The sequence below is a fragment of the Nyctibius grandis genome, chromosome 8, assembly GCF_013368605.1.
Source record: "Nyctibius grandis isolate bNycGra1 chromosome 8, bNycGra1.pri, whole genome shotgun sequence".
In the NCBI taxonomy this organism is placed as follows: domain Eukaryota; kingdom Metazoa; phylum Chordata; class Aves; order Nyctibiiformes; family Nyctibiidae; genus Nyctibius; species Nyctibius grandis.
The window spans coordinates 12,548,912-12,561,521 of NC_090665.1; the positions used below are offsets into that span (position 1 = coordinate 12,548,912).

The window sequence follows — 12,610 nt, forward strand, 5'->3', positions numbered from 1 at the left end:
ACCTTGGTGACAACCCATCCCACTTGGATACAAAAGAGACCCAAATCCCTACATTGTATTTTGGTGCATGCCCCAAAGTGCTCTGTAACTTGCTCCTGCGAGGCTACAGTGTGCCAGTGAACTTGGCAACCACCTCTGCTGTTGCAGCAGAAATACAAATCCACTTCTGAGCTAGACTTTGCCAGAGCAGAGAGTTGGAAAAACAAACAAACAGGAAAAGTGCCTTTGATTCACTGCATTCCTGTTTCCTGGCTTCAGCCTGGCATGGACCTCAGGCAGGGGCAGGTCTCGGCGGCAGAGCAGCGCGGTGAGCACTGAGTCTTTCCCCTTCCTGGGGATTTGAGGTTCGTGTTTGCAATTGAGTCCCGAAATGTTGCATCCTTCTGAGGCTGCTCCACTGTTCTCCACCAAAGCTGTTGGTTCACCAGGAGCAAAGACTGGACATGGCACTTAGTGCCATGGTCTAGTTGACATGGTGGTGTCAGGGCAATGGTTGGACTCGATGATCCCAGAGGTCTCTTCCAACCTGATTGATTCTGTGATTCTGTGAGCCGGCCAGCGCCCCGCTTCCCTCCCCAGCCTGGTGCACACCCCAGCAGCCACAGGGGCTGCGACACCCTCCTCCTGCTCTCCAAATTGCCTGAAGTGTGCCAATGGTGCATCAGTTATTAGGATGCAGAGCAAAGGAGATGGACAAATGCACACACAACTTTGCTTAATCCTGCCCACATTGGTGTCTCTGACGCTCCTCCAGTACAGGGGATGTGTGCGTGTGCTCCAGGGACTAGGGCAGATAACCCCAAAGGGAGAGGCACCATCCTGAGACAAACCGCATACCCCCCAGTCTCCCCTTCTAATATTTGGCTAAAGAAAGACAAAGATGGGCTCAGATGTTGTGTTTAGTTTATTTCCCCTGGTTTTAGACATAGCTCTGGCTAACCACCGCAGCAGCAAACAAACCACGACCTGCGATGCCCCCTTCGCCCCCTCCCTCCCCACAGAAGGACCAGCTGGTGGGATCTGGGGAGGGCAGGGTCTGCACCGAGCGGCTTGGAGGGGGCAGCTCTGCAGGATGCGCTCAGGCAGGTGTGGTTGTCAGGGGGATGGCAGCACAAACTCATGATGAAGGTGCAGCACGTAGGAGTCAAGCCTCGGATGCAATAGTATGGTGCAGATGGGGGGACTACACAACTGGTGTTTCAGCTCTCCAGCTGCCCACCCCTTCTTCTCTCCAGCTTTTCCTCTGGGTATTTTAAAAAAAAAAGGGATTAAGCATTTACGGAGGAGGCATTTTAGCAGGGAAGGGTCTCTGAAAGCAGAGACCTGTGGGCAGTCCTTTGGGTAGCCAACACAACGAATATATTCAACAGTCTATGAGGATGGGAGGTAATCTCCAAAAGCAAGCTATGCTGGTGGCTCAGAAACACACAAAAGCTTTCTCCCCTGCAGAATCCACATTGGAGGTGGTGCAGCAAATTACCCTTCCATCATTTTCTAGGTAGTAATGGTGCTCCCTTCACAGTCTGGGCATTTGTTTTTCCAGATGCATTGAGTTCCCCTTCATCTTGCCCAGGGCCAGCTTTTGAGGAGGTGTCTACAGAAGGATCATCCTTGTTTATGGCCTTTGCAGCCAGTGACTGGATGAGAAGAGGCTGCTGCTGAGCCTGGAAGATGTGGGTAGGCACAAGCTGCATGAGCACAGAGAAAAGAGAATTCCCTATTGCAGATTTTAAGTCTTGGAAATGCCAAAGCTGGCAGAGGGGAGCAGAAAAGGACTGAGAAAGTGCCAGTGCAGCAGGGAGCTGAGCAAAGCTGCTCAGGGATGCAAACTCCAGCCAAGATCCCTGCAGTGCTTTCTGGAGAGACAGCAGCCTTGCAGTAAATTCAACAGTACAGATAGCTGCAACCTGCCTTTTAGGAACTGCTTTCTAGCAGCAAAAGCAGCTGTTGGGTCAAAATAAAAGCTGTCCCTACATCTGGGATGTGGGCAGTTCTGTCACTTCAGTGATCACTCTGACTGAGGTAGGGGCTGCTCTGATCCCACACACAGGAGTTAGTTAATTTAATGGTGGGAGAGGGATGATTTCCTAGCTTAGCAACAGTTACTGGCATAGTAAATCTCTTGTGATAAGCAGCATGTGCTTTCACTGCAACGCCCCCAGACCGGGTCAGAAATGCTCTGAGGAAACAGATGCAACCACACCATGAACATCTGCTGCTCCTGCACTTTCAGGATGGGAGGATGCAGCCAGGACATCCAGAGTACAAAGCTGCACCATGATTACCCAACACCATGGCACTGTAACACCCCTGAGCCTTTCAGCTGCTTTCCAACATGGACCTGGAAATGATGATTTCTAACCTTGGGTTGTACCAGCAGCAGCACTGGGCTGGAAGCTCAAAGGTTGCGATGTGTAGCAGTTTCTTTCATGCATCCCAGGCCATTAACAAGAGCAGGGACTGACCATGAGTAACAGATGCTATTTCACCAATCAGCTGCAAATCAAACCCCTTCTTGCCTGTGCACAGCTCATGCCCCTGCCCAGCAGGTGATTTCCGGAAGCTCTGCTCAGAATTAATGACCTAACACCAGCTTTGCATGGCTACAGAGAGATATGGAGATCCTGGGTTTTCCTTTGTTTTTTTTCCCTAAAAAGCATATTTCAAATGGTGAAAGGCTCTTGAGATGGAAATAACTGACTTGTGCTCCAGCTTCCCCCAAGTCAGCACTGCCCCAGTCTTCAGCCAGCACCTAGCAGAGGCAGGAAGACTGGTCTATTATCACACCTGAGACATTTCTCTAGCAGAGGCTAAAGCGAAGGAGCTATTTCTGGCTGAGGAAGAAAAAAAGGGCTTCTCCAAAGGGGTACAGTGGGCCTGAATAAGTCCTGAGAAGTGTTAGGGAAGGACAGGGAATCCCAGAGGCAAAGTCAGTCACAGCAGGAGATGCTGGCACAGAGATGAGGGGTGCCAACAAGAGCTGTGCTAAACACAGAAGAGGCACTCCTGAAACTCCACAATCATATTAACCTGTTAATTTATACAGCAACTCTGTACAAAAATAGAAGGGTTCTAATAAGATTAACAATATTAAATAAATATTTAATAGAAAAAGTCTTTGGCCTATTTCATAGCTCATCCTTTGGATTGATGTTCATTTCGCTGGGTCCTAGATGCTCCTGGTCCAACATCGCGATCACTTCATCTGCCTGGATTCGCTCCTGCAAGTGGGGAAGGGAAGAAACTGTAACAGCAGAGCTCCAGTGCCTGCTCTCAGCTTATTCAGTGTGGCTCAGTCTGCTGGGAGGACCCACAGCAAGCAGTTCATCCAAGGACCAGCAGTGTAGCTGAGAGGACAGGGGACAGCCTGGGACTTGAGCTGGGGATTTGCTGGGCAAAATTAAACAAATCGATTTGCACCTCAATACCCCCCCCGGGGTGCAATGGTTGGGGCAGGGCTGATGTATTGCTGTTCCCTTGTCACACTTCACTGGCAGCCACTGCCACAGCATACCCTCCTCCTGTCCCCTCTGCTTGACGTGGATTTCCAGCTCCCTGGGCAGGGCTGATCTCCTACAATACATGCACCCATCACGGAGGAATTTCAGCTAGTGCCAAAAAGCAGAGAGACAGTAAAGTGCCTGTCTGAAAACACGCTGCTCCCACAACCTCACAACCCACCTGTTTCACAAGGCAAAGGCACAAGGGTTTTGCTCTCTCCCTGCTTTGCTTGGAGGTTGCCTGTTGAAAGGCACCACAACCCACATCTCCCAAGGCATCCGGGTGCCCAGACCATGGACTTCAGGCTGCCAAACGGCTTCTGAGGACCTGGCAGCAGCAGCACATCACTGGCCTCTGAGCCGCTGCGGATGGCTGCGGAGGACTTCCCCGTTCATCAGGTTATTGCCACTAGGTGTCAGAAATGGCCAGCCCAGCCCTGCAGAGCCCTCCCGCACCCTAGCCCAGCACCCCAGCCTGGCCCCACACCCCATGGGTGCCCAGGAGCACGGCTGGCAGGGAAAACTGTTTGGTCTTGGGGCCACCAGCTTATGTCCCTGTGGTGAAGCAGATGGGAATGCTCCTGTGGCAGGGTGTGATGTGGGGAAAATAGATGTGCTGGGGCTGGAGGCTGAAGATGGTCCAGGTTCCTCCAGGATGCTGGTTACCCCCTAGATTCCCTCACATCATGATGGAGGGACTCACCAGCTCTCTGTAAAGCGGGTCCAAGGTGAACCAGAGAGCCACAGCACACCTCTGGCCTTTGGTAACCGCCTTCACCCCGTGGGGGTTCTCGCCGCCCGACGAGAAGCTGATCATTCGCCCGCACTTGGGCTTGATGGAGGCCTGTGGGAAAACAGGTGACATCAGGGTGGCAAGGAGCAGCATGGCTGCATGCACTGGCCACGTCTGGGCTCATCATGGTCCAGGGCCTGGGATCTTACTGCCATCTCTCTGCATCACCCCAGGACCCAGTGAGCTTCTCTGGAGGACATGCAGAGCTCTGGGCATGGCTGTAAAAATGTGTGGGGTAAAAGAGAGGTGTAAGGCTTGGTCCTGCTGTGCAGCCATCATGCAGAAAGGAGATATAGTGGCACAGAATCCTTGGAAAACCTGCACGTGACCACCTGTGGTATAAGAGGGCCACAGCAGAGCTCCAGGGAGGTTCAGGCTAACCCTGGCACAGGCTGTGAAATGCCTTTTTTCTCTCAGCTGAGTCCACAACAGGTATCTTGCAGGGCCTCGGGGCAGAAGTGCCAACCAAATCAACCCTCTGGCACTGGTCTTAGGTAGATGCAATCTACCCTCCAGCATCTACTGGACTTTAGAGCCCCAGTATGGTGCCCAGATGCTCTGTCCAACCATACAGAGGGCGCCCAGCCTCCCAAACTACCCCATGCAGAGGTGGGGGCTTGTGCCTGAGCCCCATCCCTCTCAAGGACTGATGTCCACCATGATGACCTGCTCTGGGCCGGACACTGCATATGTACAGAGGCACTGCTTCATGTTTGGCCACGAGATGGGGTGGGAGCTCAGCGGTCCTCCAGGCAGGGACGACTCTCAGCCATCCCTCTGACCTGCAGGTTTCCTGCTGGGCACAGCCTCTGGGGAGGGCACAGAAGGTCTGTGCACCTCTGCCAGCAGGATTTTGTGTGGCCTCGTTGCAAGGTAGGAGCCACAGGGTGCCTGGGGAAGCCCAGAGCCCCAGCACGGGCTGCTGAGGAACGGCATTTGGTTCACAGCACTGACTTACCGTCACAGTTTTGGCATCCATCTCCGTGAAAATGAACTCGCCTCCTTCGAAATCTGCGTTCATGTACAGGAGAGCACTGGGGGAGGAAACGGGAGACCCCTGTGAGGGGAGCAGCAGGGATGGCTCGGGGCTGACCTCCACCTCCGGGGCAGATCCTGCATTGCTCCACTGAGACGCAGGTGTGGGGGCTGCCGGGCAGGGGAGATCCTGCTGTGAGGCCAGTCAGGGCCACCCAAAGTGCCCCCACATTAGAGCCACAGCTGAGAACCAGCAGATCTCTCCTTGGCTAGGGAACAATTCTCAAAACGTCCCCTGGGTCCCACCAGCTCTCACCCTCCCATTTTGCACCAGAGACACAGCCCTGTGGGCCACAGCTGGAATCTCCCGACCCTAAAATATCACAGAGCCATTACAGTTAAATCCTGGCTTGAAGATTAGCCATGATGCTTGCTGTCATCAGAAACTACCTGCTGCATCTCACTTCTGCCATGGCTGGGATATACCAGCTTCAGGGCTTACAGCCTGTGGAGCAGGATGCCCTGCCTTGAGGATGGTCCCAGCAGCAACACCCCCCCTTCTTTCCTACCTGTAATCCCGAAAGGTGTAGGCAGGAGGCTCCTTCCAGCACTCGTTGGCCTCGGGGTCCAAGAGGCAGTTGTCAGCGTGGATGGGGTGGCTCAGGTCGTTCCTCCTCTCCTGCTGGCCTAGGCAGGACCATGTGGAGGAAGGGGGAAGGAGAAGGGGTGGATGAGATGGAAATGCCATGCTCTGTGGGGTCCATCACGGTGGGGAGCCTGCCCTGACCCCACTCCGGGTGGTGTTCACAGGTGAGAGGAGGAAAGGAAAGGCTGGGGAGAAAAGGCAACATCTGAGAACTCAGATCTGCACAGCTCTGCTTGTTCCTTACTGCAGAGAAGCGAGATAGAGAGCTGGGGGGGTGGAAAGGAGAAGGGACAGTGAGAGAAGGTAAGGGAGGAGAAAAGAGGAAGAGTTGGAGACATGAAAAACAAGAGACACCCCAGAAATTACCTTCTTTAGGACAGCAGTGCCCACCCTTTGCTGCTGTGGAGATGGTGACTTTGCTCAGCCCTCAGCCACCAGTTTAAGCATCAGACAAAACAGAGCTACTCAGGCTTGGGTCCCCCACTCATAAACCCCCCCTGGGGAGCTGAACCCCTCCTGCCCTCCCAGCCCTGCCCCACCGCCAGCCCCCCGAGCCCTCACCAGAGAGGGCGGTGCGGCACACCAGGTGGGTATAGGAGAAGTAGAGCGTGGAGTTCAGCATGAAGTAGGACTCGACGATCCTGCGAGCCTTCTCGCTGATGTCGTAGAAGAGCCGGGCGCTCTTCAGCGGGACGCGGCCCTCGTAGCCATACTGGGCAAGGAAAAGGGGCAAGAGAGGGTCAGCACTGCATGTCGGCTGGGAGGGAGGGCCTGGGAGAGGAGGAGGGAAGGAGATGTACCTTGAGGGCTTTGAGGACAGTGGCTCCTTCAAATCTCTCATTCGGGGTGTGCGGGGAGGTTTTGCCCCTGTAACCGTCTCCAGCCAACATGATCCCCTGAAAGACATGAACACAGGTGAGGGTGAACTGGTTGCCCGGGAGATGGGGGAGCTGCAACGGAAGCACCTGGCACTCTCTTCCCCAAGTTCCCCAGGGCTGCGTTCACCAGGATAGGTGAGTTGGGTGGGAAGGCACTGCAGCTCTCCATGAACACGGTCCATTCTGAGATGCTGGAAAACAGCCACCCACCTCCTGACTGGGGATATTCAGGCACCCTCAACCCCTTCCCAGGCTCAGATGACAATGAATGAGAAGGCTCAACCAGGCCTGTGGATGAGCACCCTTTGGGGTTGTGTATAACATGCAGCAAAGAGCTATTTCTGTACGGGCTTTGTCTTGCAGCATGTTTCTGTGACGGCCCAAGATGGAGCAGCAGCTCCTGTGCTGCAGTTATGGGCGCGTTATGGGGATAAGCGTCTGACTGCGCTCCATGGGCATCCTGGCATCAGCTGCAATACTCAAGAGTGAGGCATGAACCCAGAGCCTCTCCAGGGGCTGATCACGCACATTCAGCCTCACAAGTCAGATGCTGGGGAGAGCATCAGGCTCTCAGCCCAGGTGGCAGTCACGTCCCCACCAGGGGCATTGCCTACTCACACTGGCCACCCTGTGAAGCTCTCGGCACTGGTCCTCCGAGATGACGTTATCCAGCAGTACTCGCTGGGTGCCATTCAGCTGCTGCGAGTTGTAGACAAACTTCACGTCGCTGTAGAGAAGCGGACCTCCTGATGGAAACAGAGACACAAAACAACCCTGCTGAACATGCCCTGGCCTCGTTGACATCTTGTACCATGGCTGAGGGCCAGCTGAAGTCACCTGGGTCTCCTGCCAGGGAAAGAGCTTCACAGCAGAGAGCAGAGTTTGGTCTCACATCAGCAACAAAAGGAACAGAAGCAATGGAAACACCTGGAGATGAAATCAATTTGCTGCAAGAGCATCAGCATTTTCCACCTTCTCATTAGCTGCCTTGCAAATGCAGGGACCACAGCTTGAAAATGCCAAAACCCGATGGGACACGATGAGAGACACAGACACTGGCTAACTTGGCTCTCCTGTCCAGCAGCCAGCATCAGCGGAGGCCATAAGTTTCCATTGCATTTGCACTGTGTGGATCTTGCCAGCTCAGCATGCAAAGCCACGCTCTGCAATTGTCATCAGGGGTTTTTTTGTCTTTTACACACATAGAAAAAATAATGCGGTGCTGAGCGTGCAGCAAGCATTGCTTGATCTCCACCAAGAAGGGGGGCTGGGAGTGGGCAAGCCAGAGGACCCTGAGGACGATACTCCTCCGCAGAGGAGCTGCCATGGCTGTCCCTACTGTCCTTTGCTCCCTGCCTCCGAGCTGCCTCTCTCTGCCTGCCTGAAGCCAAAGGCTTGGCTGCATTTTGGAGGTCCCAGGTAGCATCCCTGGGCTGGGAATACAACCGTGGCTGGGTTTGCACACTGTCTGGTGCGGGGCGACTGAGCCTTGCCACATTCTGAGCCAACGGGCAAGGAGAAGAGAGAGGTTAGCTCTTTACAAAAAGTTTGGATCCATCCCCATCAAATTTGCCTGATCAGAAAAACATGGTGAGGCCACTAAATCACCATCTTCTGAAGCCTCTTCCCCTCACCTCCTCAGAGAGAGAGAGAATGAAAGAAATATCAACAATAAAAACCTAAACCAGATGTTTTCCAGGAGGAAGGTGAAATGCATCTAAATTGTGGGAAAAATTATCTGTTGTCACAGAGCCGCAATAGAACAGAGGAACCAGAGCCGCAGAGCTCCTCTCACCATGTGGAAGAAGGAAACTTCTCTGTTACACTGCTTTGGTAATTACTACTTTTCCTGACTGTTGAGGCACACTGTGTGTTTTTGGAAGGTCTCCTTGGCCTATGGAGGACACATAACCCTGAGGGCAGAGCCCTGCCATTAGCCCATGACTTTATTTCTGAAGAGTTAAGTTTCTTGGAAATGGAAAAGATGGGACGTTCCTCGTGTTCCCTTTGCTGTTCTTGTTGCGCATTAATAGCATTTATTATAAATGCAATTGGATCAAAACCAGGACTTTGAAATCCAAACTCCTGGCATGCTCCAACTCAGGGCTGATTTTTCCAGCTCGGATGTTGCTCTTCCCCAGCCGTAGGCACGTGAGGGATGAACCTGGAAGGCATCACTCACCACCTCCCCAGTTTCTTCTGTTCCTCCCAGGGAACTAGTGGGGGCTGCCCTGTGCCGTGAACACTGAACCCTTGTCCCACACCGGCAGCACGCTCCTGGCTGCCTTCCTCGCCCCCACCGCCTCTAAGCACCAGCAGAGAGACCTGTTTCCTGTGTGTATGCTCTGTGAAAAACACCCCAAAGAAACTGGGGAATTCTTTAGACTTTGGGGAGTGAAGGAATTGGTGGAAAGGAGGAAGGGGAGAAGGAGAGAAGTAGAGGAGTACAAAGTTAAAATGGACTTTTCTTTTTATCTTTTGGCCTTTTCTCTTCTTTTTCCAAGTGAAAAGAGAGAAAGAAAAAAAAACAACAGAGAGAAAGGAAGCAGCTGCATGGACAAAAATCCCATTTTCTTTTTGAATGGTTTCAGTTTTCTTTGTAAACTTGAAAACGTTCTGCAACTAAACCAGAATAAAAGCATAGAGAGAAGAAAAAACAGAGAAAGACACACTGAAATTACTTGGCTATAGAAGGCAAACAGGCCAACAAATATAAATCAACCAGCTCTTGGCTTAAGCAAGCTCTTCAGGATCTTCCTGTGGTATTCGCCTATTTTATGTATGGCTAGAGAAGGGGTAACAATACTTTGAACACGACACTGAGCAGCTGGAGACAACTTGGGCCATGGAAAGCTGTGAAATTCCCCAAAAAGCGCAACCATCCATTGCATTACAGGGAGGTTTAACTGCCTGCTGCTGTGGAACTGGCCCAGTAGAGACACGAGACACCTCCTGGCTTGAGATCCCGTTGTTCTGCAGCGAGGAGCATGCTTTGGTATTAGGCTACAATACAGTTTTTCAAAATTGTTATGAAGGAAATCTTGTCTCTAGTAGAAGATGTTATGGTATTTTCTGTGGTTGCCGAAAATGTGCTTAAATCAGTTGAAACGTCTGCCGACAGGCCTTAAAACCAACTGATTTGATGTAAGCCAAGACATGAAATCACAAGTCAGTCTGCAAACAGAAATGGTTGTTAATATGGTGTGATCCAGCACATTTAGCAAAGCATCAGGACTGGAGTTCCCCAAACCTAATGCCTCCAGCATCCATCCTTATGCAGCCTGGGCAACAGGGAACATTTTAATCTTAGAAGCACCTGGGGGAAAGGCTGGTGCCACCTTCCCCACAGCCTCCCAGGTCCACATCTCAGGGCTCTGTACTGAGCAGCTCGGCAGGTGGGAAAAACAAGTCCAAGAGTAGAGCAGTGCTGGTGGGATCCACAGACCCAGAAATGCTGTGGCAGCATCAACGACTTCCCTGTCTCTTAAAAAAAACTTCAACCCCCTCAGATAGGATGGGCCCTCATTGCTCAGCGGCCAGCCTTTGCAGTCTGCAGTCTCTAGCAATAGGAAAAAAACCTTCTGATTTTGTTGAAACATCTTCATCAGACTTACCCTCCTTCAACTCTCGATCTGGTTTTGGCATGGGTTTCTTTGTCAGGGATAGCCGGGGCCCATCCTCTGGTTCACTGCTAATACTTGATGGGACACTGAGGAGCAAGAGAGGAGAGGAACATCATGACTTTGGCCACAGGTTTCCAGTTCTGGGAATTGTGCTGTTTTGCACCCTTCAGAAACCAATAAAAATTGGTACTTTGTACAAATCTCTCAACCATACAAGTAGAAGACCTCACCCTGTCCTGTGGCAAAAGGTGTTTTTTCTGGTAATGGGCACAACAGTTTCCACCATCAAAGCACAGACACCGACAAACCTGAACAGCACCACTTGCCTTATTGACCAAGTTCCCTCAAGACCATCGCTGGTTTTGAGGCACTCAGCTAAAATAAGGTGCTTGTGAGAGTGTTTGCAATGGTAAGGGGCAATGGGCCCTAATTCTACCATTATGGTGTGCAGGCTGGTACTCCATCATGGGCACATCCCCTTCACCCCACTGTAGGGACTGGTGAAGCCGCAGGCTCAGCTGGGGTGGGTGGTGGCTCACCTGTGCTCATCCTGGCGGGCACCGTACCGGTTCCAGTAGTTCTGTGGGAAAAGAGAGAGGTTGTCCTTCTTAATTTAATGCTCCAGATGAAGCCAGGGAGCTACCTGCTCTGCCTCACGGCTGGGGCCATCAGCCAGCCTCTCTGATATGGATCCATCCCACACAACTTTGGGCAAATGCCTGGGGTCACCAAATTGAAAATGTAACCCCAACCCAAACTGGCATCATATGACAAGTACAGAGGGAGCCCAGCTTGCCCAGCCTTCTCTGTCCCACCTCACCACCACGGCAGTGGCTGGGACACAGCCAGACACCACAGCAGGAGAGCTGGACGAGGCTGCGTCTGCTTCTCCTTCACCCCAGGAACAGCTGCATTCCTTGCTTTGCCATCACCATTTTCTCACAGGGAACAAACCAGGCCAAGACCCAGTTCCTGAGTCACCTACACAGGACTCACTTTATAGGAGAGGGAAGGGGGAAAGCTGGTGCTATAGCTGTGAACTCCTAAAGGTCCTCGCCATAGCAGACCCAGGCATTACCGGCTCCGTGTAGGTGTATCCGAGGCCGGCCGCAGCCACCTGCAAGAGGTGAGACTCCAGCTTATGGCGCCGCAGCAGCGTTTTTGCTTCCTGAAAATAAGAGGAAAAGGGGACTAGTTGCACACATAGCTTTCACAGGACACAGGCAATGCACCTCTGCTTCAAGAGGGGTTTGCTCTTCACCCAACACTGCAGACTCCTATGGAGCAAGGGATGCTTCAGTGATGCCTTAGAGCAACGTTGGACACAGGGCTGAGCCACTCACTACATTACAGAAGGGGAGGTGTTCAGCAGCTCATTCGGGAAGCCTGAATCCCCCACATACATGTCCATAGCTGGCAAAGAGAGCTGAGCACCTTGGAAAGCCTCTAAATATCTAGGCAAGAGGCTGGCCAGAGAAGCCCCAGCTGCAGAACGGGAGGCAGGTTCAGGCTGGCGGAACAGGGACCCTGGTTGGGCTGTGCCTCGGTTCCCCACGTGCAACGCGCAGCCCACAACCCTGCAGTGGGTGGGCTGCAGCATCGCAGCTGGGGATGCACTCAGGGTGCTCGGACAGGGACCACAAAGAACTGCCAGCTGGAAATCATCCATCAGAGGGCTTTTTTTTGAATGAAAAATTTGTTAACAAAACACTGGGTTTTCTTCCAGAAAATTACTTTGCAAAGCAAAAAATAATTATTTTTTTTTGACAGAAAACTTCACAAAACCAGAAACAAATGTGTTTGCCAACTTCAGGTTTTTTTCCTAGATTCACTTTGTGAGGAGAAATGATAATTGTTCTTGTTTTCTTCTTATGATTTCCCTTTTCTTGTTTAGCATTTTACCAAATTCACCTTGATTTTCCTGGAAATCAAGGAATTCCCAAGGGAATGGAAAATCTAATTCCTGCCTACCCTCTGCTTATAGCACAAGAAGAACGAGCCTCAGCAGGGCTGTCATGGGAGGGGAGGAACTTCTCCTCTCCTGCACTGTGAGAAAGGACCCCCCAGGGCCGCAGATAAAGGCTGCCTGGACCAGAGAGGAAGCCTGTCCCACCAGGTGACTGAACACACGCTGTTTGGTTGTTTGACCCCAGCCTAACCCTGAGATAGCAAAGCTACTCCCCACAGAACAGGCT

At 52.2% G+C, this 12,610-nt stretch overlaps 1 protein-coding gene across 1 annotated transcript in view; it reads right to left on the reverse strand.

The window, feature by feature from the left end:
• Positions 1-917: 917 nt before the first annotated feature.
• P3H2 (prolyl 3-hydroxylase 2) overlaps positions 918-12,610 on the reverse strand; it is a 76,102-nt gene continuing 64,409 nt past the window's right edge. Inside the window, exons 6-15 of the mRNA XM_068406186.1 lie at positions 11,494-11,583; positions 10,955-10,995; positions 10,407-10,501; positions 7,411-7,538; positions 6,715-6,810; positions 6,476-6,626; positions 5,838-5,955; positions 5,252-5,327; positions 4,204-4,344; positions 918-3,221 (exon numbers count right to left, since the gene is read on the reverse strand). Coding sequence (XP_068262287.1) covers positions 3,129-3,221; positions 4,204-4,344; positions 5,252-5,327; positions 5,838-5,955; positions 6,476-6,626; positions 6,715-6,810; positions 7,411-7,538; positions 10,407-10,501; positions 10,955-10,995; positions 11,494-11,583 — 1,029 coding nt within the window. The 3' untranslated portion in view covers positions 918-3,128. The remainder of the gene's footprint in view (positions 3,222-4,203; positions 4,345-5,251; positions 5,328-5,837; positions 5,956-6,475; positions 6,627-6,714; positions 6,811-7,410; positions 7,539-10,406; positions 10,502-10,954; positions 10,996-11,493; positions 11,584-12,610) is intronic.